Here is a 27,459-nt window from a genome sequence, read left to right as displayed (position 1 = left end):
AAGTCCACTCCCCCTTCTGTGCCAATGGGAAATAGGTCCCCATCTGGTCTCCTGACCTCCAACCCAATAGCGAGAAGCAAAACAAAAGAAAGGCAAAGCTGATGTCACAATACAACACAAGCGATTTTATGGAAAGTTCCTATGGGAAGTCCCAACTAGGATCCTGGCTTCGGCAAAACACTGCCTTCCTCAGGGGACATACCAAACTGATAACAGGATATTACAGTGGTATTTCTATTTCAGGTAGTCTTGAAAAAGGCCTTTAGGATGCACCAGAAAGGGGAAGGCTCGCCATTTTGCAGTGGCAGGCCTGAGAAGTAGGAGGGACTGGGCATCTCTCCTGCTGTCAACTAATTTCAAGGTACAGTGGGGGGATGAATCCGGTGGCAGGAAGGTCTGGGCATCCCTCCTGCTGATTTTTTTTTTTAACGAAGGGGAGCAGGGAAGGGGAGGGGTCAGTTGGGGGAAGCCTGGCCGGAGGGAGGGGGGTGAAGTGGCTGGCGTTTGCCTCGGCCAGAGGGAATGGACATCCATCCTGACAATTTCAATTGGGGGGGGAAGTCGGTTCAGGGGAATCCATCCTGCCAATTACGGTGTCGGCTGTGGGGGGCTTTCTTCTCTTTTTAATGGTGCAGATATTGTGCATGTGTAACACACGCACATCTGTGTCATTAAAAACAAGAAAGAAAAAAGCCCCAACAGTTGAGTGACAGGAGGCTGCTTTGGGGCTTCCCCTACCACTCAGCTTTTTGGGCTTCCCCAATCCGTTCTCTGTGCACGTGTCAGTCACTCTAGAATGACTGGTCCTTCAGGATTATGGCGAACCTCCATGCAAATCATTTGAATGGGAACTTGTTGCAACATCGATCGCTGTTCCACAATCGGCCAACAGCGACTTGCACGGTCTTAGCGACTGTGTTTGGTGCATTTAGCCCTCAGTCCTTGGGATATACTCAGGCAGTCAGGATGCCCACAATGAATAAGCATGAGATAAATCTGCATATTTATCATCTCATGCATATTCACTTGGGTATCCTGAAATCTTTGACTGGTTGGGGGTGTCCTGGGGCTTGGGTTAAGAATCACATGCTGCAAACCGAAAATGAACCAGGCAGCTCAGCTTCTCCCTACTGGAGATAGGAAAATCATTGAGTTATCTGCATACGTCAGCTATCAGTTGCTGTCTCTTATGTTTGTCAATGACCCCGCAGCTTCTTTGCATGTTCTGCCCTTGGAACTCACCCAAGGATCTCTTGGAATCAGAAACCAAGCAGAGGGGGACGGCGTACCATGTCTTTGCTCACGTGGAGCAGGGGCAATGGAACAGAGATCAAAACACTGAAAGGAGTGTGGACAAAGCGATGTTAATAATAATAATTTATATCCCGTCATACCTTTTCAGTTCAAGGCAGTATACAGTAGCAGAAAGGGACAAAGTGGGATTGTGGGGACAGTTATCAAAACAGGTAAAGGGGTAGGAAGGAAAGAGAGGGGAGGAGGAGGTAGAGGATCACATGAATTTGTCAAATAAATGGGTTTTCAGTGCTCCTCTGAGAACTTGGTACATTGGGGCATTCAAGATGAACCATCCAGATCGATGCAGTTTACATAAGCAAGAGACTGTACAGAACGGCAAATTTTACAGAATTTGTGACTTCATCATTAATTTCCCCCAAATCTTACAAACAAAGATGTTTTCAATAATTTTCGGAAGTGCAGATAGGAGCCTGAGGTAGCAAACAAGATACATAACTCAGAATCCTGAGTGGCTGCCTGGAATGCAATCGTTCGATGTAAAAATTTCTTGTATAGGCAGCCACACGCTGAAGGAAATACAAACATCTAAGTAATCCGCAGCGGACGTTCTAATTTAAAGGTCGCAAATTGATCCAGCAAATAACTGGGAGCTTGACCGTGTAAGGCTTTATAACCTAAAGTCCCAAATTTAAACAATACCCTGGCCTCAAAAGGCATCCAATGCAGCTCTCTATAATAGGGAGTAACGTGATCCGACTTTCTCAAATTAAAGATCAGACGTACAGCTACGTTTTGAATCTTGTGTAATCTATCTAGATTTGAACGTAGACCTGCAAGATGTCACCCCAAGGAATCAACGGTACAAAGAACTGACCCTCCGTGCCAGGATTACCTCTGGGCTTGTGCTGGAATGCACATCTTATACCTTTTTTTGATACCTGAAGGTAGCACATCCAAAGTGAGATCAGGGGGCTCAATTTCCAAAGCACTAGGCACACGATGTAGCAAAGGTTCTATGGTGCTTTGAAACCGAGTCTCACTCGGCATAGAGAGGGTGGACAGGGACAGGTTCTTCAGACTAAAAGGGACGACAGGCACGAGGAGGCACTCAGAGAAACTGAAGGGAGATAGGTTCAAATCAAATGCAAGGAAGTTTTTCTTCACCCAAAGGGTCGTGGACAAATGGAATGCGCTCCCGGAGGAAGTGATCCGGCAGAGTACAGTACAGGGATTCAAACAGGGATTGGACAGATTCCTGAGGGAAAAGGGGATCGTGGGGTACTGAGGGAGGTGCTGGGGTGTTGCATAAGTATAGACAGCTCACCAGGTCGTGCAGGTGCAAGGCCGGAGGGTTAGGACATTGATGGGAAGATAGGACTTCGATGAGAAACCTAGGGGGCAAGGGGGCCCGTTCTGGTGATTAAGGCAGGTCATGACCTGTTGGGCCGCCGCGGGGGCAGACTGCTGGGCAGGATGGACCTCTGGTCTGACCCGGCAGAGGCACTGCTTATGTTCTTATGTTCCCAGGTCAAGATTCAATTGCACTCATTGCCCGGCTCCCAGAGGAGATCCTTCCTCCTCCATCCAGAGGCTTACCTCCCATGTAACTGTATTTGGACGCAGACAGTCCTCCATTAGGACCCTGGGCACGTCTCAGCCCCAGCTCCAGCAGCTTCTTATCGGGACCAGCAGCCTCTCGGAACCTGGCTGCATTCGTGGCAACCAGACTGTAATAAAAAAAAGATAAATAAATAAACAAAACTCTGGTACAACTCTGACCTGCACATGTGGTATACAGAAAAAGAGGTAGACATGGAAGAGTGATGCCAGGAGACATGTTGAGGAGAGGGGGCACGTGGAACATCTCAGACCCCAAAGGCTAGCTTCTGTTACAGTAAAATGGCAAACAAACGTTCAAAGAAAATTAAACATCACCCCCAAATTTCTTGGGACAGCTTGAGTAGATTCTACAGCAAGGCTTAGAAAATTCAGGGGTGATTATGCAGCACATCTGTGTGCCCCTAGGATATCACTTGCATTTCTTTGGAGGGCAGAGATGAGAGAGGAAGATGGAGAGTAGAAAGATGGAGACAAAAATCTCAGGTGGAAGGGCAGATGGAGAAAAAGTGGAGAAAATAGAAACGGGGGCCAGGAGAGATCTGGAAGTAGAGAAAAGGTGGATCCACTCTCACATTCCTCCACCTAAAGATGATGTTATATTTCACCTCACACACAACCCCTCTTCTATCAGATGCCCACTTCCTGATATATACACCTTAAAAAGCAGGCCCAGAATTTGGCACAGTCACCTATCTAAGGGAACAACATGTTGAAGGTGCCAATTATTTAAAGCCAGAAAGCAGACTTCTCCCACATGGGCATCCCATTTGCTCTTAACAGTGTGCAAGAATTTAAGAGCAAATGGGATGCCCATGTGGGATCCCTTAGAGGGTTAAGCCAAGGGAACCTGTCACCAAGAGTGGGATCCCTAGGAGAGTAGACTTGGGGGTGGGTCAGTAGAGTGGGCAGACCTGATGGGCTATGGCCCTTATCTGCCGTCATCTTCTATGTTTCTCACTAATTTTAGTGGCATTCACCAGTACCACTTCAAAGAGTAACCAGCATATCACTCTGGCCCAACACCCCTACTCCTGCTTTCCAAATTCTCTAAGCCATAGGAAAGGATCTCTGCCTTCACCCTTTGCTCCTGCCCAGGGTATCCAAATCATAAAACTAAGCTTCTCCCCCCCCCCCCCCACCCCCTTCCAACATCGGATTCTCTCTTGCACTGGTGTGAGTTCTGGATTGAAATGTGTGTGTCCCTAGACAGCAAAAGGGATATGCAAGACACATTCTGTTACCTAAGAAGTGATGAATGAGGCACACAGGAATGCATTATTCCATAGAAAGGTCCGGAATGGGTCATGATGAAGGCTGGGACAGTCAGGGATAAAAGGGAAAATTCTTCCCAGACTAGCTTCTGGGTGTGGGAAAACTAAAGCCAGAGACCACACACAAAGGTAGAAAACATTGGTATCCTAAAAATGACCAGGTGATCTTTAGCCACTAATTTCAGAAACCACACAATAAATTGTCCCCCAAATTATGTGCAGGCAGTCCCGGGGTTAAAAACAAGTTACATTTTTAAAGCTGTTCTTAAGTCAGATTTGTATGTAAGTCAGAACTTACAGATTTTAAGATTCTTGCTGCTTCCCTCTGTTCCCAGCTGACAAAAGGGCCAACTGTCCTTACCAGTATTCCCTCCAAGGTATAACAGGCACAACCACACACTGTTCTTAATGTGGCCATGCATCATTCCTGAATCTGATACAGGAGAAGTGTGGGAGTCTATGCCACTGGAAATACTGCTCAGTGAAGTCAAATGAAGCCACAACCACGTTCTTAAGTATGAGTCATACTTAAGTCGGGTGTCTGTAAGTCGGGGACTGCCTGTATATAAATTGTCCAAAGTTAGGTGTATAATTTTGGGTATGGATTGCAGACCCTTCTTCCTGTCCCCTCCCCTACCTCACCTGGCATAGTTCACCAAACAGAGCAGCGTGGTCTCCAGCAGCTGAACAACCAGCAGAGGTCCCCTGACCTTCAACAGTGGCACCTGCAGGCAAAGAGTTACAGCAGGTCTGAACCCCTCCATCATAGCACAAGATCCCCCCCCAATGACACCCAACTTTCTCACCACCACACCAATCCCTCTCCTTCTCCCCCTCCCCATCCTACATGACCCAAAGCCAGAGAGAATAGTTCTTTTTTAAAATTTTAATCTTTATTGAAAAATGTCCGAGCAAACAAAACCAACTCAATCATCCAACTATACATGTAAAACCAACTTGATGTAAGATGTAAAAATGAATAAAGATTTAAAAAAAAACAAAAAACAAACCAAAAACCAACAGGTCATTCATGAAAAACGCTATCCTCCCATATTCTACTGATCTCTGTAAGTCTGAATCTAACCAATGCCCCTCTCTCTCAAATACTCTGTATGCTTTGGTGTGTCCGGAAGGGTAAAATTTTAACTAAAGTCTTTACAATTTTCCTCAGGAATACAAATCAGTAAGTGGTTTCCACCTTTTAATTTGAATTTTACATCACTTAGGAAACTAAATAAGCGATTTATCAAGCATTAATAAAACTTGAAACTTGAACTAAAGATTCAAGAAGCCACCGAACTTGCCCTGATAACTGAGAGAGCTAGAAAAAGGAGAACCCAATTCTCTGCAATGGCATGGAGCGAGTTCCTTCATCTCGCTACCCCAGATGCTCTATAAGGTACTCAGTTTGGGCACAGATCACAAAACGTGCATAAACTAATTAGTCAATTAAGTGCTACCAATCAATTGGAGTCAATTGACACTTAATTGGTAGTAATTATAAGTTAAGTGTGCTTTCTATTGAAAGCCCTCCCTTCTTCCTTCTCCCTTTTTACCCTTGCCCTCTCTTTTATATCGTAAAAAAATGGAGCTCTCCTCTTTTTTCCTCACATCTGTTCCTTTTTCTCCTTTGGAGTAATTTTGTATTGTTTTGTCTTATTTTTCTATCTAATTTACATGAATTAGAGTAATTTTGTACAGGCAGTCCCCATTTTATGAACATCTGACTTATGTCGGACTCTCACTTACGAGCTGTGTACTCGTTAAACCTTCAGTGTCCAAACACACCCCTCCCCCTATGTCACAACATGCCCCTCTCTCCCTCCCTAGATATGCCCCCCTCCTGCAGGTGTTTACCTTCTTCTGGCCGGCTCTCGCCTTCTTCCAGCCACAGTCGTTTCTCTTGACAAAAACTGTGGGCAGCAGCTCCTACAGCTGGCCCGGAAGCCTTCTCTCCGACGTCGGAGGCTCCGACGTTAGAGGAAAGGCTTCTGGTCAGCTGTAGGAGCAAACCAGGGACACAAAATGGAGGGAGAGAGAGGGGCGCATTGGGACATGGGGGGGGGAGGGAGCACAATCTTGGACAAAGAATGGAAGGAAGGAAGGAGGGGCATAAACTTGGGCCATAGGATTGAAGAATGGAGTGAGGGAAAGAGATGCCGAGGTGGGGGAGGGAATAGAAAGGGAGAACTGTTAGGCATGGGTGACTGAGTGAGAGGAAAAGAGATGGAGCATATGGGGAAATGAAGAAAGAGAATTGTTGGGCATAGGGAGGGAAAGAGAATTATTGGACATGGTGGTGGGAGAAGAGCGAGGTAGAGATGCATGGGAAAGAGAGAGATGAGAGGGAGAAATGTTGGATGTGGTGGTGGAGAGGGATGGATAGAAAGGGGTCTCAAGGTGGTGGGAAGAATACTAGGATCCAACTTACATGCAAATTCAACTTAAGAATGGTTAAAAAAAAATGGAACCCGTTCTTAAGACGGGGACTGCCTGTATGTTGTTTTAGTTGTAATATTTTTAAGATTTAATTGTAAATTGCTTAGACATTTTGATGGGCAGCATATAAAATTTTTAATACACTTGGAACATGCATGCCAAATTTCATGATGTGCAACTCAAATGGGGGGCAAGGCCGTGGGAGGGGAACTGGCTTCCAGGTTTTTCCTTTGTTTTTTAATTAATCTTATCTGCTTTAAAATTTTGTTGCACTTTTGGCTGTTTATCTTTCCTGATTCTTTTGCACTTTATTCACCTGTCTGTGCTTTACAGTCTCGGGAACAGAATCAATTCACATTTCTTCCGTGTCTGCTGCCCATCTGGACTGTATAGGGCTGAAATTCTCTACCCCAATATCCAGATTTGAAGTGATTTAAGACAAGTTTAAAGGCTTTCCATTTTTCATTAGTGTTCTATTCTGGACCGTGCCATTGCTGATGTACATGCTCGACTAGGCTGAAAGGGTTCTTTTTCTTTTATCTTTATTTCTATTACATTGTAAATTTCTGTTTCTTTTATTTTAGTCATCTGGGTTTTGCATTGTTTCTGCACTACAATGATTCTTCTTGAAAGCCAGTATTATAAATGTGCAAAAAAAGAAGTAGGGCAAAGGGTTCACACACATCGATAGAAGCCAGGGAATGTACAGCAGAGCGGGACTCGGGTGGGATTGTATGTGATGATCTTAAGGTGGCCGAACAGATTGAAAAGGTGACGGCGAAAGCTAGAAGTATGCTAGGTTGCATAGGGAGAGGTATAGCCAATAGGAAAAAGGAGGTATTGATGCCTCTGTATAAGACTCTGGTGAGACCTCATTTAGAATATTGTGTACCTTCAAAAAGATATAAAAAGGATGGAGTCGGTCCAGAGGAAAGCTACTAAAATGGTGTGTGGTCTTCGTCATAAGGCGTATGGGGACAGACTTAAAGATCTCAATCTGTATACTTTGGAGGAAAGGCAGGAGAGGGGGGAGATATGATAGAGACGTTTAAATACCTACGTAATGTAAATGCGCATGAGTCGAGTCTCTTTCATTTGAAAGGAAACTCTGCAATGAGAGAGCATAGGATGAAGTTAAGAGGTGATAGGCTCCGGAGTAATCTAAGGAAATACTTTTTTACAGAAAGGGTGTTAGCAGTTAGGAGCAACTTTCACTTTGCGCTACCCCTGTAAATGTGTAATGATATATGAACAGAATAGATATGTTTTCTATAAGCCGCAGCAGCTATCTAAGTTTATTGCTACTAAAGGTTAGTTAACTTCCTCATCGTGAGTATTGAATTCAAATAGATCTGCCTCTTCCTTATTTTCCTTTTTCTTGTTTTCTTGGTATGGTATGATATTTACTCAGTCTTATTCTTCAGCTCCGCCCTTGGTTATTGTGGACTAAATATACCTTGATGTTAAGTTTTTTTCCTTAAAATTGTGGATTAAGAGCATTTGATTTTGTTCTTAGAAACTATTTCAGTTCATTGTATTTTTTCTTTTTGACTGCTATTATTGTCAAATGTTGAAAATTATAAAAAATAATTTAAAAAAAGAAAGAAAGGGTGGTAGATGTATGGAACAGTCTCCCAGTAGAGGTGGTAGAGTCAGAGACTGTGTCTGATTTCAAGAAAGCCTGGGCCAATCAGAGCCTCAGGCTTCTCCCTGGTGCATCCCAGGATGCACCAGGGAGGGGAAGGAACACAATTTTAAAGAGGCGGGCCAACTGGCCAGGGGGAGTAGGCATCCCTCCAGCCAGCCATCTGAAAATAAGGAAGGGAGAGAAGGCAGGGGTCGTTGGAGGCAACCAGAGGGGGGTTGCGCGGCAGCGGAAGAGCGTGGGCAACTTTCTCGCTACCCAGGGGAGTTGGGGGATGTTGTGCAGAATTCTGCCAGGAGTAAAAATACTGAGTGGAGTAGAAAGGGTAGTGAATCGCTTGTTTACTCTTTGCAAAAATACTAGGTCTAGGGGGCATGCGATGAAGCTACTAAGTAATAGATTTAAAACAAACTGGAGAAAGTATTTCTGCACACAACATGTAATTAAATGTTGCCGGAGAATGCGGTAAAATCAGTTAGCTCAGCAGGTTAAAAAAAAAAAAAAAAGGCTCAGATAATTTCCTAAAAGAGAATCTGTTTTATTACTTAGGATTTAGCTAAGTACTTGAGACCTTGGTTGGCCAATGTTGGAACAGGGTACTGTCCCAGGATGGCAATTCTTATGTTCTTAAACAGGCGAACAATGCTGCAAAATCTTTGCATGCAAATGAGCTCCATGGAGGTGCATGGAAATTCCATCAGATCAGTCGCTGGAGAAAGTGACCGACACGTGCAAAGAAAAGCCCACCGAAAGAGGCATAAATGTGCTCATGCGCCAGGAAATGCTACGTTGTGGGCATGCATGATCACAGGCATGTCTTATTGTAGCACATATGGGCGCACGTCATAAGCACACATCATAAGCGTGCATCACGTATGTCAATAGCCGGAGTACAGGGGTGGAGAACTACCAGAAAACCATGCAAATGTTTTTTTTTTTACATGGCTTGTGTAACATATATGCTGCCCCCATACTTTTTGTTTGTTTGAACACGCCTTTAAGACATGTACCCGAGAAGTACATTTAACACACTACTGGCACCTCCAGATCTGAGAGTAATTTTGGAGCATTAAAAGGTCAGCACTTCATTTCATGCATCGCCTGGTGTGCTCATTTTAATATTAATGAATGACCTCATTGTACTACATTTACATAGTATGAATCGGATGATGCTACAAAGCACGGAAAAGGCCACGCAGAGCAGTGGCATGCGGTCAGGGACTTCAGGGGAATCGCCCCACCCCCTAATGGCCTTGAGGGCGCTGCTCTGAATTTGATTGGTTGAGCAGCTGCTGATTTGAATTTTATTGGGAACAGGTAGCTGCTGTTCTGCCAATCAAATTCAGATCTGTACAGTTAGGGCCTTCGGTGGGGGGGGGGGGGGAGGTTGGATAAACGCCCAGCCCAAGAGCCCTGCTTTCTTTTTTTGTTTGATTTTTTTAAGTTTTTGTTTGATGCAGTGTGACTTCCTACTCAACAAATCAAACTACATCAAGCAAAACGTAAACAAAATTTTTATTTTTTTTTTTAAAGCAGGGCCGTAGAGCTGGATCCCCTGAAAACCCTCGCTTTCACGCCACTTCCACAGAGCCATCATGTGCACCAGAAGCTAAAATACTTCAACGCCAAACCAGTTTTAACCAGTTAGCGTCATTGATCGTTAAAGGCACAGTAAGTTTAGAACATCGGGGCCTGAGCTGAAGTCCCGAAAGAAGGAAGGAAGCTGCAGAAGGAAGGACAGAAGAAACACACCCCAAAATGTGACTGAGAAATACTTTGGAATTTAAACTGGCTGAGCTAAGGACATATAGTACGCTAGGACCACAGCAATTCCAGGAATAGGAGTTGAGAGAAGACCAGCGGTTACAGCTGAGGGCCGAGGGGGCCATAGTTCAAATCAATTTGACACTTCTGGCCTTGAAATCACTTCACCCTCCAGATACAGACTCCTCTGCAGGATGACAAAACAGTCTGTCTCCCACCTACCACCACCAGTACCATAGTAATTGACAGCAACTAAAGACCTGAATGGTCCATCCAATCTGCCCTGTAATCACAATTTCATGATTGTCTTCTTTCTTTGTTATTTCTGGGCTAGAAACCTTAGAAGTCTACCCAGTACCATCCTTAGTTTCCATCTACAGTAACTATCCCTAAGTTTATATCTTGGTAAGGCAAATAAAATTAAATGGTAGGCTTGAATTTGGATTTATTTCTCAGTTGACAACCCAAAGCCTAGTGTCTCCTCTGTGCAGCTCCAATTGAAGGAACAAGCTATCTCCGATATTACAGTTTTGTAAGGTCAGTAAAAAATTCTAATATTACATTACATTACATTACATTACAGATTTCTATTCCGCTTGTGCCTTGCGGTTCTAAGCGGATTACAAATTAAGAGACTGTATAATTTCTGGAATAATACAGTATATAGAATCAGGAAAGTATCAAGTTACAATTGATTAGTCTGGACGTTTCCAGGAAGCATTTAGAGATTATAGTAGATAAATAGTAGGTTGTTGAAGTGAGTTGTACAATGTTTAGGTATAGTTATGGTGGTGGTGTTCGTGTGTGTATTTTCTAGTGCTATGTAATATCTGAACTGATGTTATAGATGACACTAAATATTTGTCACGCCTGCAGAACACAAGCACAGAACATCTCATTACAGAGTCTATTGCAAAAATCCATTTGATTTCTTTCTTTTTTTTTTTTTTTTACTAATTGTATATACTCGACTATAAACAGAGATTTTTGGGCCAAAAAATGGCCCCCTAAATGGGGGTCTTGGTTTATTATTCGAGTCTATGCTTGATTACTTGTGTAACCAGTTTAAAAAATATTAAAATTTAAACCTACCTGGGGGTCTAGCTAGGAGGGCTGGAGTCGCGGGTTAGGGGCAGACCCGACATGTGAGAGAGGCAGCCGATTCCTCTCGGTGGCAGCTGCAGCGGTCACCCATGCTGTTTGCCAGCCACAGGGAGGAAGAGGGAGTGAGGAGTCAGCAGAGCATACTGATTGCAATCAGCCCTGCCTTCAGTTCCAGTCCCGCTAAAACGCTGGCAATAAAGAAGACAGAAGCCACAGGGCTTTTCAAGTTTCAAGTTTATTGAAATTTTGATTTACACGCAATATCAAATATTTTCAATGCGTATAACAAAAATAAAATTGGGGAAATAAATGAATCATTTAAACAATAGACATAAAAACATATTCATAAATAAAAAAATACATAAGGAATACAGGGATAAAATTACATTTGTTTAAAGTAAAAAAAACAAAAACAAAAGAAAAACATTTAAGGAAGAACAACATCAGGAAAGGTATATATTAAAAAAAAAAATCATTAAAAATACGTCTTTAAAAGAAGACTGAATCCAAGAGTAAATAGGGAGATCATAAGAAGGGAAACATTATCTGATTTAAGATTCAAATGCATCTTTATAAAGGTAACTTTTTAAATAACTTTTAAATTTTTCTAGAGAGGTTTCGGCGTGCAGAAAGATTGGAAGTTTGTTCCAGAGCTGAGGCTCTGCCAGTATAGATCCCATCCCCCTCTGAAGATACTTCCTGATTTTGAAGGGCAGAATTGAGACTGGCAGAGCCTATAGCAACGTAGGCAAAAGGGAAGGCCTCCCGGCTTCTATCTTCATTATTACCATCCAGTTTAGCGGGACCGGAGCTGAAGGCAGGGCTGATGGCAGCCGAGTGCTGGAAAAGAATATAAGAAGTGCCTCTGCTGGGTCAGACCAGAGGTCCATCGCGCCCAGCAGTCCACTTGCGCGGCGGCCCAACAGGTCCAGGACCTGTGTAGTAGTCCTCTATCTATACCCCTCTATCCCCTTTTCCTTCAGAAAATTGTCTGATCCCTTCTTGAACCCTAATACCGTATTCTGTCCTATCACGCCCTCTGGAAGCGCATTCCAGGTGTCCACCACACGTTGGGTGAAGAAAAACTTCCTAGCATTGGTTTTGAATCTGTCCCCTTTCAACTTTTCCGAATGCCCTCTCGTTCTTGTAGTTTACGAAAGTTTGAAGAATCTGTCCCTCTCTACTTTTTCTTTGCCCTTCATGATCTTGTAAGTCTCTATCATATCCCCTCTAAGTCTTCTCTTCTCCAGGGAAAAGAGACCCAGTTTCTCCAATCTCTCAGCATATGAAAGGTTTTCCATCCCCTTTATCAGACGTGTCGCTCTCCTCTGAATCCTCTCGAGTAACACCATGTTCTTCTTAAGGTACGGCGACCAATATTGGACGCAGTACTCCAGATGCGGACGCACCATCGCCCGATACAACGGCAGGATAACTTCTTTCGTTCTGGTTGTAATACCCTTCTTGATTATACCTAGCATTCTATTCGCTCTCTTAGCGGCTGCTGCGCACTGTGCCATTTTGGCTTCATTGTTTTGTCCACAATTACCCCCAAGTCCCTTTCCTGGGCACTCTCACTCAATAACATCCCTCCCATCGTATAGCTGTACTTCGGGTTTCTGCTTCCTACATGTAATACTTTACATTTCTCTACATTGAACTTCATCTGCCATCTCGTCGCCCACTCCTCTAGTTTGTTCAGGTCCTTTTGTAATTCTTCGCAGTCCTCTTTAATCCGGACACCACTAAATAGTTTGGTGTCGTCTGCAAATTTTATTATTTCACACTTCGTCCTTGTTTCTATATCATTTATAAATATATTGAATAGCAGCGGTCCGAGCACCGACCCCTGCGGAACACCACTCGTGACCCTCCTCCATCCGAGTAGTGGCCCTTTACTCCTACCCTCTGCTTCCTACCCACCAACCAATTCCTGATCCATCTATGTACGTCTCCTTCCACCCCAAGGTTCTTCAGTTTCCAAGTAGGCATTCATGGGGTACCTTGTCAAAGGATTTTTGGATATCTAAATATACGATGTCTATGGGGTCCCCTTTGTCCATCCGTTTGTTAATTCCTTCAAAGAAGTGCAGTAAGTTCGTTAGGCACAATCTCCCCTTGCAGAAGCCATGTTGGCTTATGTTTAGAAGTTTCTTTCTTTCGAAATGCTCATTGATGCTGTCTTTTATCAGCGCTTCCGCCATTTTCCCCAGAACCAAGGTCAGACTCACCAGTCTGTAGTTCCCCGGGTCACCTCTTGATCCCTTTTTAAAGATGGCTATCTTCCAATTCTCCGGGATCACTCCTGTTTTCAGGGATAGATTGCGAACTTGCTGTAGTAGTTCCGCTATTTTCTCCTTTAGTTCTTTCAGAACCCTTGGGTGGATTCCAGCGATTTGTCAGTTTTTAATTTTTCTAACTGCCTGCGTATGTCTTCAAGACTTACTTCCGTGGATGTTAGCTTATCTGTTTGGTCTCCTTTGAAGATTTTTTCAGGTTCCGGTATGTTGGATGTGTCCTCTTTTGTAAATACAGATGAAAAGAACATGTTTAGTCTTTCCGCCACTTCTTTCTCCTCCTTCACCACTCCCTTCCTGTCTCCGTCACCCAGCGGTCCCATCTCCTCCCTAGCCAGCTACTTCCCTTTTAACATATCTGAAGAACGGTTTGAAATTTTGTGCTTCCTTGGCTAGCCTTTCTTCATATTCTCTTTTGGCTTTTCTAACCACACGGTGACATTCTTTTTGATATTTCCTGTGCTCGTTCCAGTTCTCCTCAGTTTTGCCCTTTTTCCATTTCCTGAATGAATTCTTCTTATCACCAATTGCTTTCTTCACTTCTTTGGTTATTCACGCCGGGTCTTTTGTTCAATTCTTTTTGCACCCTTTTCTGAATCTTGGGATATGCAGATTTTGCGCCTCGATCACCATGTCCTTGAATAAAGACCAGGCTTGCTCTATAGTCTGCCATTTCTTTGAGGTGTTCCTAAGTTTCTTCCTTACCATTACTCTTATCGCTTAGTAGTTTCCTTTCTTGAAGTTAAAAGTTGTCGCTATGGTTCTTTTTCCCTTCGGTATTCCTACTTCAACTTTGAACTTGATCATATTGTGATCGCTGTTTCCCAACAGTCCCACTACTTCCACTTCCTTCACAGGCCTCATAGCCCATTTAGGATTAGATCCAGAGTGGCATTCCCTCTCATCGGTTCTCTGATAATTGATCCATGAAGCAATCCTGTATAGCATCTAGGAATCCGGTCTCTCTAGCGCATTTTGAGCTTCCAAGACTCCAGTCAAAGGGTAAAAAAGGTGATGGGGAGAGATTTGGATGGAGGTGGAAAGAGAGAGAAAATTGAGGTATGGGTGGAAAGAGGGGAGAGGATATGCTGGATGGAGGGGGCAAGAGAGGAGATACTAGTTAAAAGAGTGCAAACAGAGAGGGTGAAGAGCGAGAGAAAGAAGATGTTAGGGGGGAGAGAAGAGAGAGTTGGCAAAAAACAAAAACAACAAAAAAAAACCCCAACCTAAACAAACAAGAGAATAATAGGATGAGGGAGATGAAAAGTAGAAGCAGATAGAGATGCAGAAAAATAAATCAAATAAAACGGAAAAGGAAAAGATTAAAGTCAGAGATGAATGTAGGAAAGGAAGTGAAGAAGACAGGAAGGAGAAAAGAGGAAAACAGACTGAAAACCCTGAAAAGAAAATTAAGAAAAAACAGAAGATAGCAGAAACTAGAAACTGGGATAAACATGAATAAAATGGCCAAACAAAGATAGAAAAACATTTTATTTTTAATTTCATGAACAGAAAATGCAGTTTTACAGTAAATTTACACGGCTTTTGTTTTATTTTCCAATGTGGAGTGCTGTTTCTATCAGGGCTGTGGAGTCAGAGTCGAGGAGTCGGAGTCGGAGGAAATTTCGGGTACCTGGAGTCGGAGTCGGAGTCAGAAGTACAAAAAACTGAGGAGTCAGAGTCGGAACATTTATCTACCGACTCCATTTTTGAACTTGGCATACCAATCACGAGCGATTCTTTCAGCTATAGCACCCACTATATACACAGCACAAATGTTGCGCGCAGCTTCTGCGGCCTTAGAACCTTGATTAAAAGCAAAAAGAAGGTGGTGTTGAAAATGCTCATTTCTCTCAACTTGACATTCCATTTTAACGATCTGAAAATTAACCAGTGCTGTGGAGTCGGAGAAAATTTCAGGTACCTGGAGTCGGAGTTGGAGTCTGAAGTACAAAAAACTGAGGAGTCGGAGTCGGAACATTTATCTACCGACTTCACAGCCCTGGTTTCTATGTCTCTTTTTCTGATGTTGCACCGTATTCAGCGCATGGCTTAATTTTTTAGTCTACATTTAAGTTTGTGGTTGCTTGTAGTTGGGTTTTCCAACGTAGGGGCCTTGTTGTTAATATGTTAGCTTTGGGATATGTGCATCACAGATATTTTTATTATGTTTAGTGACTTACGAGATAGCTGATGGGGAGGGAGGGTGAGCAGTCTTTATAGATTAGCTCAGTGTAATAACCCCAAATTTCTAACCTCTGTTTATATTCGAGTCAACCTTCCTTCCCCCTTTTTTTGGGGGGGTGGGTACCTCAGTTTATATTCAGATTGGTTTATATTCGAGTATATGCAGTAATCTCAGAGTAAATTGGCATTTTGAACAAACCATACCTACTTTGGCAAAGACAACAGAGCCCTCAGGGACCGAAGAGAGTGTGACTTCCGAAGCGTCTACAGTTCTCAGGAAATCAAAAAAAGCCTTCTCCACACTGCTGGGCAGGACAGACTCCAGGTATTCAATATCTGGAACCAAAGCCAGAGACTCTTACTCACAGTTTGGGAAGAAAGTTATACACCTCTAAATTGAATCAGGTTGGGCAGACTGGATGGACCATTCGGTTCTTTATCTGCCGTCATCTATTATGTTACTCTAACCAGTCATTCTTGGGAAGCTGGAGGGGATGCACTTAAGAGCTTTCAAAGATTGCGGCAAACTCCTGCCCAAAGCAATTTTGCAGTTCTTATAGATTTATACCAACTTCCACAGTATTTTATTTTTCTTTCTTTTGTGAAAGCTCTGCTTCAAGGGAAAACTGATGTGGCAACGAAGCAGACAGAATCAACAGGTAGCTATGGCCATATACTACTCCATTTGGTTCTGCTCTTTTACCAACAGCATCAGAAATCCTACTAAAATACAATAGTATTCCTCATCTACTGAAGATTGACCAGCTTGTTTTTATAGTCCCTTCAGGAGCTTGGTAGACTTATCACTGGCCAGTCGCTGCACTTCAGTCATATGTGGCATTTGAAAAAGGTACTCCTCCTTGGTCAGCTTTAAAGAGGGTGAAAAAGTACCATCGATTTTAAGTATAGATATAGAATTAGAAAGAGAGAAAATGGGTCATTACTGGTGGAGGAGGCGACATCAACCAAGCATCATTTCTTCCTCCATCAGCTACGACATGTAACAGGACTGGCTCAAGGGACTGTGGTGCCCTAAGCCAACTTTTGCACTGGGGTGCCCCCCCCCCCAGTCTGGAATCTTTTCTTCTCCCTCCCCAACCCCAATGACCAGGACCAGGAGAGGCACTGGCTCAGGGCACTGAAGATAAAAGGGTGCCAAAATCACAATCTGGCAACTGTCCCTGCCCCATTCTTGCAAGCTGTGTCCTCATCCGCACAAGCCTCAAACGCTTTAAAATCCTAAGTAGCAACATTCTAGAGCTCAGATTGTGATGCCATAATGCCTCATTCCACCAATGCCTAAGCTCCGTCCTCATCTGCACAAGGCTCAAACACTTTCAAATCATAAGCAGCAACATTCTAGAGCTCAGATTGTGATGTCATAATGCCTCATTCCACCAATGCCTAAGCTCAGTCTTCATCTGCACAAGCCTCAAACACTTTAAAATCATAAGTGTTCAAGGTTTGTGCAGTTAAGGCAGAGCTTACAGAAATGGGGCAGGGACAGCGAAAAAACTTGTGGGGAAAGGAAATTTGTCCCCGTGTCATTCTCTACTCTGCACTCTCAGCATTGATGTTTAATCTTTATATGGTGGGGAAAAGGAAAGAAGAATCTAAGCCTCATATTGACAATTTGTTCCAGTTACATATATATTTTTTTTACTGTATAAAGGTATTTACTGTTTATATTATTTATATATATGTATTTATTCATAAGTATATTTTTTTAGTTTACTATTGTCCCCTGAGGAAGGTGACATAGTCTCTGAAACTTGGATCCTAGTTGGGACTTTATTTTACATTCGCTAGATATTTGACTTTCAATAAACGACTCGTAACCATTTGGTGGGTTTTTTGACATCTCCCGTGCCCCTCTTCGTTGTCTAATCTTTATATGGTGTCATTGGGAAAGGTATTTCATATGAGTTATCATTTCTATGCAGACAATATCCAATTCTATTTCCCCATGGATGACTGGGAAACTGAGCTATAGCCAAAATATCCAAGTGTCTTCATGGATGATGAATCATAAGTTGCATTAAATCTCAGCAAGACTGATGTGATGTTCATTGGAAAAGGTGAGGATGTTAAAATGAATAATGTGAAAATTTTGATACACAAGTGATTCAAAGGATTAGGGGTTTGGCTGGACTCCACTTTGCGTATGAAAGAACAGGTGTTAGCTGTGCTCAAGTCTGTGGTAATTAGGCTGTTTCCTCCACTCCACTGGTGATCTGTACATGCCTGAAAGAATCCTGGGATGTGATAAATGTAGCAGGAAGACTCAAAGAAGACTCATTTATTCGACAAATTTGTTTAAATTTTTACTGGTTTGATCATTTCTGTGTATGCTGATGTATTTTCATATATTCTTGATGCATATTGTGCAGTTTTATCTTCAAATTCACTGAGCTTTGGAACAACCTCCCTGCCCCTGCCTAGGCTCATTCCAAAAGCATCTGAAAACCTGGCTTTTCTCCAAAACGTAAAGCTATCTCTTTAAAATGTAAAGCTAGCTATCCTCTTCATAACCTCTAATTTCTTATTATGTGCTTCTCTCATAAGAACATAAGCAGTGCCTCCGCTAGGTCAGACCAGAGGTCCATCGTGCCCAGCAGTTCACTCACGCGGTGGCCCAACAGGTCCAGGACCTGTGCAGTAATCCTCTATCTATACCCCTCTATCCCCTTTTCCAGCAGGAAATTGTCCAATCCTTTCTTAAACCCCAGTACCGTACTCTGCCCTATTACACTCTTCCTAGCATTGGTTTTGAATCTGTCCCCTTTCAACTTTTCCGAATGCCCTCTCGTTCTTGTAGTTTTCGAAAGTTTGAAGAATCTGTCCCTCTCTACTCTCTCTATGCCCTTCATGATCTTGTAAGTCTCTATCATATCCCCTCTAATTCTCCTCTTCTCTAGGGAAAAGAGCCCCAGTTTCTCCAGTCTCTCAGTGTATGAAAGGTTTTCCATACCCTTTATCAAACGTGTCGCTCTCCTCTGAACCCTCTCGAGTATCGCCATATCCTTCTTAAGGTACGGCGACCAATATTGGACGCAGTACTCCAGATGCGGACGCACCATCGCTCGATACAACGGCAGGACAACTTCTTTCGTTCTGGTTGTAATACCCTTCTTGATTATAAGAACATAAGAAGTTGCCTCCACTGGGTCAGACCAGAGGTCCATCGCGCCCAGCGGTCCACTCCCGCGGCGGCCCATCAGGTCTATGACCTGTGAAGTGGTTTCTGAGCATTTTTATAACCTAACTTTACTTCTATCTGTACCCCTCAATCCCCTTATCCTTTAGGAACCTATCTAAACCTTCCTTGAACCCCTGTAATGTGCTCTGGCCTATCACAGCCTCCGGAAGCGCGTTCCATACGTCCACCACCCTCTGGGTAAAAAAGAACTTCCTAGCATTTGTTCTAAACCTGTCCCCTCTCAATTTCTCTGAGTGACACCTAGTACTTGTGGTTCCCCACAGTCTGAAGAATCTGTCCCTGTCTACCTTCTCTATGCCCTTCAGGATTTTGAAGGTTTCTATCATGTCTCCTCTAATTCTCCGCTTTTCCAGGGAGAACAGCCCCAGCATTTTCAATTATACCTAGCATTCTATTCGCTCTCTTAGTGGCGGCTGCGTGTCGAGCTTTATCTTTATGGAGATGATGCGGTATACAAACTTAAGGTTTAGTTTAGTTTATCTTGATGCAAACCGCTGTGAACTGTAAAATATGGCGGGATATAAATAAAGCTATTATCATTATTATATATGGACTATGGAAATTGAAACACCTACAACCCTACTCTATGAAACTACACTGGCTACCCATAACTACAAGGATCAAGTTTAAATTAGGGATCACTGCCTTTAAGATCCTGAGAGGGAATGCCCCCGACTACCTAACAGAGGGGTCCTTACACTAAGGTGCGCCTTAGTAAAAGGACCCCCGAGTTGGCTGTCCTACTCCAGAGTGCCTCCAACAAATATTCCACCAGAAACCGTTTCCACTTAAAATTCCCAGCAATTACCTTATCCGTCCAATATCAATTAGCAAAATGCTGGAAAGGGAAATGGAACTTATATATTGTCTTTTTTTGTGGCTTTGGCATTCAAAGCCGACATTCAAAGCGATGGGCAGTGGAGGATTAAGTGACTTGCCCAGGGTCACAAGGAGCAGCACCAGGATCAGATCTCACAACCTCTGGGTGCAGAGGCAGCGGCTCTGCCTCCACAACTACCACTCACACTATGATCTTGCAACCACTCTCTCAGGTTCAAAAAAAACGTTTAAAAGCATTTCTGTACCAAGACAGGGAGCCAGTCCAGAAGTAACCGAAATGGTAACTGCAAAAAGCCCATTTCTAAACTAGCCAACACAATTCCTGGCACATAACGATGAGCTAAATATGACCAACTTGAACTCGTAACTAATGTACTAGCAAACCCTACTGAATGTCCGTGTCAAACTGTACACGGTAACTTCCTGGGCAACTAACCCAACCTCTTGTAATGTAATCTGACTGTGAACTAAATAGAAAACCTGATTAACATAACAAAATTTCCTCCCAGTGCTTAGAGGTGAGATCAGGTGAAAACAGCTGCTGATTCAAGAACTGATTTTTTTTTTTTTCCTCTTTGGAGAAGGAAAATAATACAACTAATACTTTCCATCAGTGACATAGTAAGGGGGGGCGGCACCTCTCTGCCCCCCCCCCCATGCCACACTTGCACCCTCCCTTCTCCACCCACCCATACCTCTTTAAAATCTTTGCCGGCACAAACAAGCACTCTAGCCTGCAGCTCGTGCCAATCTGGCTCCTTCTGAAATCCAGGTCACGGGGCTGGGAAGTGATGTCAGAGGGAAAGCCAATGACAGAACAAGTAGGGAGCCGGAGAAGATGCTTGTGCTGGCAAAGATTTAAAGAGGTCCGGAGGTGGGAAGGGAGGGCGTGAGTGTGTTGTGGGGGGCGAGAAAAGAGGAAGGGGGCGTGGAAAAGAGGGTGCGGGGGAACCACCACCCTACGCCATTGCTTTCCATGTTATATTGGCAATCCCAGTACCTTTTTTTTCCCCTTGCTGTAGATCCTCAGCTGCATCCACCTTTCATCCATTTGACAGGGATTGGGCTAATTTTTTTTTTTATTGTGAATAAGCTCTAAGGGTCACACTGACATAGAAAGAGAGCGAGAGAATGGCTGCCGCAGATTGGGAGATGGGAGGGTGAGAAATTAGGGCTCGCAGGTCTGCAGTTTCTTGGAAGACAAATCAGAATGGCTATCTTTACACCCTTCACAAACAGTACTGGATCGTAGATCACTTGAACATAAGAACAGCCTTATAGGGTCAGACCAATGGTCCATCAAGTCCAGTAGCCCGTTCTCACGGTGGTCAATCCAGGTCACTAGTACCTGGCCAAGGAGTAGAAACATTCCATACAGAATCCCAAGGAGTAGCAAGATTCCAGAATCTCACAGACCTAAAAGACAGTCATCCAAGTGCCGATAATCAAACCAAATTTCTGGACGTATCCAGGGACTTTTTAGGCCTTTCAATGCCATTGTGTGCCTAGAGCTAAAAGGGGCGTATCTAGAGGAGTGGTTAGGGCGGCATATGGGTGGGATGTGGGCTGACCTAGACTTAGTTGTCCTGCAGAGATAATCGAATGTTTCACAAGACTTCCTGGACAAAACTTATACGTTGTGCTTTAGACAATGAAAAGCAGGTATAAGTGCCCAAACAGTATCAAAGTGATTAGATAACCACTGTAGAGACCACATAAAGACACCCCCACACACCCCAGTGATCATTGAACCTCCCCCCCCCCCAAGATCAGGATAAAAACATACATATCTGCTATAGGAAAGTCTAGTAGAGCTGCACAGAGGTGGCTTAAGTAGTCTGGGGGGCTGGACTAGTGAACCATAGAGAGGAGGACCCAGGCCCATAAGCCACTCTAACCACTACATTCATGATGGAAAATGCAAGCCCACCAAACCTCCCCCTCAAGTTCTATTGTACTGCCATATAGGTGGAACCTGCAGCCATAAGGGCTATTGGGGCTGTAGACAAGTGGGTATAGTGTGTTTCGGAGGGCTTACCAGAACCTATAAGCAAGTTCTGGTGAGATGTTTATGTGGTACCCTTTTTGTGAAGTTCACAGTAGTGCCCTGTAAGGTGCCCCACTGCTCTGTTGCCATGTCTGGGTGGTCAGTTCATCACTTTGCTGGCCCCTCCCACATCGAAAAGGTCTTGTTCTAGGCGGTTGGGACTTGGATGATGTTTTTGGTTGAAAATGTGGTATAAAGATAGACGTACAGGTGGTCTGGACGATCAAATGCCTGGATATCCAGAAAGACGATTATATATTTTTTTCTACTGCCAACTTTGGGCGTCTAATGCCATACATCCGAATCGGACATAGATGTTTCTTTTGATTATGCCCCTCCACGTGTTAGTATTCCGTTTGTGGGTAATGTGGAGATATCTCATAGGAACATAAGAATTGACAGACTGAAGGTCCATCAAGCCCAGTCTCCTGTTTCCAACAATGGCCAATCCAAATCCCAAGTACCCAGCTAGATCCCAAGTAGTAAAACAGATTTTATGCTGCTTATCCTAGGAATAAGCAGTGGATTTCCCCAAGCCATCTCGATAACGGCCTATGGACTTCACTCTTTGGAAATTATCCAAACCTTTTTAAAATCCTGCTAAGCTAAATGATTTCACCACATTCTCCAGCAAAGAATTCCAGAGTTTAATTACACGTTGTGTGGAGAAATATTTTCTCCGGTTTGTTTTAAATCTACTATTTAATAGCTTCATCGCAAGCCCCTAGTCCTAGTCCTAGTTTTTTTTTTAAACTGAACAAGTGATTCAAATCTACCCTTTCCATTCCACTCAGTATTTTATAGACCTCTATCATATCACCCCTGAGCTGTCTCTTCTTCAAGCTGAAGAGTCCTAGCCTAGGATTACCAGATAGTGCTGCCCAATTCAGGAAAAAAAATTTCCATTCAGCCTATTGAATCGATTTTTCGATTCAATTCAATTGTCCTGCCCAATTGGGTGGGTTTTTTGGGGTGTTTTTTTCAAACATCCTGGTGGGTTTATTTTATAGCCTCTTCACCCCTTTTCTCTCTCCTACCCACACTGGCGCTGTGGTGTAAACAAAATAAACAAACAAAAAAGACTTTTCCTCTCTCTGTTAAATCCTAGCTCACATTCACAGTCTAATATCAGCTCTGGCAGGATACACATTTCAAATCTGACATATTGTAATCACAAAACAGAAAATAAAATGATTTTTTCTACCTTTTGTTGTTTGATCATTATTTAAATCATGTTGGTTCCAGGCTCTGGTTTCTGTTTGTCTTCTGATAACTTACTTGCCAGGGTCTCCTGCCCATTTGTCATTTTCTTCTATCTCCATGCTAAACATCCATCTTCCATCTCTGTCCTCCCCTTCTCTCCCTAGAGGTCTGGCATCTTTCCTTTTTTTCATCTCCATCCCTGCAGCGATGGACCCCACCATTCCCAGATCCACCATCTCTCCTTTTCCCAACTACCCTTTCATCCAGCATCTCTCCCTCCTTCCCCACCACTGCAGGGTCCACCATCTCTTCCTATCCAGTATCTATATCCCCCTCCACACCATCCCTTGTGTCCAACTTCTCTTTCTGTTCCTTCCCTCCCTCCCTCCCTCCCATTGTCCACCATCTCTCTCCTGTTTTTACACCCATTATTTCTTCCCTCCCTCCCAAGTCTGGTATATGCACATCTCTTTGAGCCCCCCCTTCCCTCCCTCCTTGTACTTCTAAACCAGGGCCCCCCCCCTCCCGAAGGTCTGCATGTTCCCCTGAAGGCCTGGTGTGCCCCCCCCCCCAAAGGCATGCCCCCCCTGAAGGCCTGCTCCCCCCCCTCACCCAAAGAAGGCCTGCATGTTCCCCCCTGACATCCCGGTCTTAGCTTTAGCTAATATGTCAGCCTGCCCTGCACTAAGCTAACTGCGTGCCCGTGGGGCCAGAGAAGTAACCCGCCCAAAACTACAAGCACCGTACTGCACTGGTATCTCAGCAAGTCGCGTGGCGTTGGCATCTCTCTCAACCAAACCATGGCGGGCTGCCTACAGCCACCAGACCTGTCCCACAGGAAGTGACGTTCTTTCTTTATCTCCGTGAGCCAGGGCCCAAATGAAGCTCTGTCCCCAACATCAGCTCATAACCTTTGCAGTCTGTGGATGTGGCTCTCTGTATTCAGTAGCCTTAATCATACCCCTAGCCTGCCTTCCATCTGGGAGATTTGTACCCAGGGCAGGGTGCATGGACTGAGCAGTCAGGCGCTAGGAAGCGGAAGGTATACCTTGGCGCTCACTGGTGGAAAACAGCGGTAGCTCTGATAGAAGTGTACTCGGAGGCTTGAGGGGAGAGAGTGTGAGAATAAAGAGCAGAAGCGGTAATGGCCTTTGGAACCTCATCTGTAGCCATTGGTCAGACAGTGCGTGCAGAACAGAAGTTACATTAGATGGACTCTGGCGGCAGAGGGAAAGCCCAAACAAGTCTCTACAATGGGGCCGAGTCACCGACTTGAATCGGTGAGTTTGTTTTTTTTTGTACAAACGAATTGATTTGAATCGATTCACCCAAACTGAATCGGTGAATCGATTCGAATCGGAAATCAGGCAGCACTATTACCAGATTTTATTCTGAAAAAAAAGAAGAAGATTGGTGGCCCTGTCCCATTTCCCCCAACAAACCCCAACTCTTCAGATCACATCTGGAGGGCATCTGCGCATGTGATGAGATGATATTGGGGAAGAGGTGGGCTTTTAACTTGGACTTGAACATTGCCAGAGAAGGAGCCCTTTGCAAGGATTCGGGCAGTTTGTTCTAGAGAGTGGTAGAAAACTGGAACGCTCTTCCGGAGGCTGTTATAGGGGGAAACACCCTCCAGGGATTCAAGACAAAGTTAGACAAGTTCCTGCTAGACCAGAATGTACATAGGTAAGGCTAGACTCAGTTAGGGCACTAGTCTTTGACCTAAAGGCTGCTGCTGGGCACGATGGACCACTGGTCTGACCCAGCAAAGGCAATTTTTATGTTCTTATGAAGTTCTTATGTTCAAAACAGAAGGAACAGTCTGACATTAGCAGTGGAGAAGGACACTGATAGGAGGGACCTACCAGCTGAGCGGAAGGATCCAAGTCTTACTAACTTTCAAGTGCATTCACTCTGTAGCCCCACAATATCTCTCCTTATGTCGTCCCCCCCCCCCCCCGCTCCCCTTCTCCTCCACTGCCAACTTCAGACTCCATCCCTTCTTTCTTGCCGCACTGTATGCTTGGAACAGGCTGCCACAGTCGCAGGCTCCAGTACACAGAAAAGTAGTAACAGCCATTACCTGCCCATGACAAATGGATTGCAGAGAAATGTATATTGGTACTAAATCTCAGGGTGTGTCACATTAGGTTCAAAACGTGTATTGAAAAACAAAAAAAAAACCATGCCCTGCCAGGGATAATAACTAGAACAAAACACAATTTTAGGGATAGTAACTATGCAACCTGAAAACTCAATTTGTTTGTAGTAGATACCTAGTTTGTGTCAAGTTGGGATACAACCTTGCATTTATTTCTTTATTTAAATATTTTTTATGCTGGGTTTCCAGAATCACATAAAAACGTAATGTAAGCAAAGTGTTACACAAAGATCGGGTATAGCAAACGATAGGTCAAATTGTAACCTGTCCACCTGTGAGCTCTTTGAAGACAACGGGATAGAAAACGAATTAAATAAAGAAAGTCCCCCTCCCCCCTCTTCTTAAGCTGCTTTTAACTCTTATCTCCCACTTTACCCATTGTACGAGTATCATCATTTCCTCTGCCAGAACCTCCCCAACCCTGAGCTACCCTGTCTGCCCGTGCAAATTAGATTGTAAGCTCTTCGGAGCAGGGACCGTCTACGGCTGCTTTAAGGACAGAAGCTAAAGCGAAAGCGCAAAGGACCTGCCCCTCCCCTCGCACGTGACGGGAGTCGACGCCCCGCCCCTCCCCCCCTTACCTTCCCCGCCGAAGCCGAAGCCGCGCAGGAAGAGCAGGCACTCGTGGAGGCCGAAGAAGAGCGTGAAGCCGCCGCGGAAGGGGGGCTCCCGGAAGAAGAGCTCGAACTCGGCCGGCTCCCGCTGCCGCCCGCCCTTCCAGTAGCCGTAGGCCATGGTGAACTGGTAGAGGTCGGTGAGCAGCGGCGGGACGGCGCGCGCCATGCTCCGTCCTGGCCGCGAGCGGGGGGGCCAATGGCAGGCGAGGCCGCTCTCGGGAGCCCCGCCCACCGGTCTCGGGACAGGAGCTGCGCGTGGGCTCTGGAGGAGCGAAGGGGCGGGGTTAGGCAAAGCTGGCGTTCGGGCCCCCTGACGTCAACGGACGTTTTGCAAGGTGCAAAGACCGTCCCGAGGCACAAATTTTGGACAACCTTTTAGACACCAAGGACCGCTTTTAGAGAAGCAGATTTTTTTCCAGGGACCGGGGGGGGGGGTTCGGGCTGGGTTTGTAGGGCACTTTTATACACAATATACATTACATTTCTATTATTATTAAGTTATAACATCGTCATAGAAATGACACAACTTACCATAATGCAGAATCAGTGGGAGCCCTCAGCTTGCATAACCCCCAATGCCCCACCAGCCCATCCCCTGCGCAGAACCCCCAATCCCCCCACCAACCCATCCCCCAGCGCAGCATCTTTCCCTCTCTCCCTCCCATCCCCCTGTGCAGAACTCCCATCCCCCAACGCAGCATCTTTCTATCTCTCCATCCCATCCCCCTGTGGAGAACCCCGAATGACCCCATCAACCCATCCCCATGCGCAACATCTTTCCATCTCTCCATCCCATCCCCCTGTGCAGAACCCCCAATGCCCCACCAACCTATCCCCTGCGCAGAACCCCCAATGCCCCACCAACCCATCCCCTGTGCAGAAACCTCAATATCCCCACCAACCCATCCCCCTGCGCAGCATCTTCCCATCTCTCCCTCCCATTCCCCTGCACAGAACCCCCACTCCCCCCACCAACCCATCACCCTGCGCAGCATCTTTCCATCTCTCCCTCCCATCCTCCTGTGCAGAACCCCCAATGCCTCCACCAACCCATACCCCAGCGCAGCATCTTTCCCTCTCTCCCTCCCATCCCCCTGTGCAGAACCCCCAATGCCCCCGCCAACCCATCCCCCTGTGCAGAACCCCAATACCCCTGTCAGAACGTGAACTCGCAGGCCTTGAGTATGCGCAGATGCTCAAGGCCCAGCAGAAGAGGAGGCCGATCTTCGGGCACAGGCACCAAGCACAGGACATGCCGGTGCCACTGCCCAGGTGACTGTAAGAAGCGACGGGGGGTGCCCAATCAAGTCGGGGGGTGCAGGATCGTGGGGTGAGGGTGCCGGATCACGGAGGGGGGGCACTTGCAAATCGAGCCATGCTCGGTTTCCGAGGCGCCGATTTGGCAAATGTTTTGCTCGTTTTGCAAAACACTCGCAAAACGGTGCACTCGTAAACCAAAGTACCACTGTATTGTGCTTTGATGGCTTACAACCTACAAAAACAGTAAGTTGTCTTTTAGAACTTGTCTTCATGCAACTAAGCAAATATTTATTCTGATCTTAATAACTCACAAAGCACAGCCCTTGTGCTATTCTCAGAGTTACCCAAGGGCCCCTCTACATAAATATTGCCACAGGCTCTTACTATTACAAGGCCATGTGACCCAAGATATGTAAATCCAAGTGCACTGTGGCTATAATTGATCAAACCAAGGAGTATGCATTGGGTGTCTTGCACACATGACAATCTGAGGCTGGATATCATCGTGTCAATGTCTGTGTACT

At 44.9% G+C, this 27,459-nt stretch overlaps 1 protein-coding gene across 2 annotated transcripts in view; it reads right to left on the bottom strand.

Annotated features, from left to right (window-relative positions):
• NAPRT (nicotinate phosphoribosyltransferase) overlaps window positions 1–25,913 on the bottom strand; it is a 45,832-nt gene extending 19,919 nt beyond the window's left edge. Inside the window, exons 1-4 of one of the 2 annotated variants that reach the window (XM_033934411.1) lie at window positions 25,640–25,913; window positions 15,793–15,920; window positions 4,791–4,873; window positions 2,854–2,984 (exon numbers count right to left, since the gene is read on the bottom strand). In XM_033934411.1, the coding sequence (XP_033790302.1) occupies window positions 2,854–2,984; window positions 4,791–4,873; window positions 15,793–15,920; window positions 25,640–25,841 (544 nt within the window). In that variant the 5' untranslated portion in view covers window positions 25,842–25,913. The remainder of the gene's footprint in view (window positions 1–2,853; window positions 2,985–4,790; window positions 4,874–15,792; window positions 15,921–25,639) is intronic. The other variant, XM_033934412.1, reaches the window with a different exon arrangement.
• Window positions 25,914–27,459: the final 1,546 nt, after the last annotated feature.

Source organism: Geotrypetes seraphini, chromosome 2 (assembly GCF_902459505.1).
Source record: "Geotrypetes seraphini chromosome 2, aGeoSer1.1, whole genome shotgun sequence".
NCBI classification, from domain to species: domain Eukaryota; kingdom Metazoa; phylum Chordata; class Amphibia; order Gymnophiona; family Dermophiidae; genus Geotrypetes; species Geotrypetes seraphini.
The sequence above is the reverse complement of the archived record's forward strand: the minus strand, read 5'-3'. Positions and strand labels throughout refer to the sequence as shown.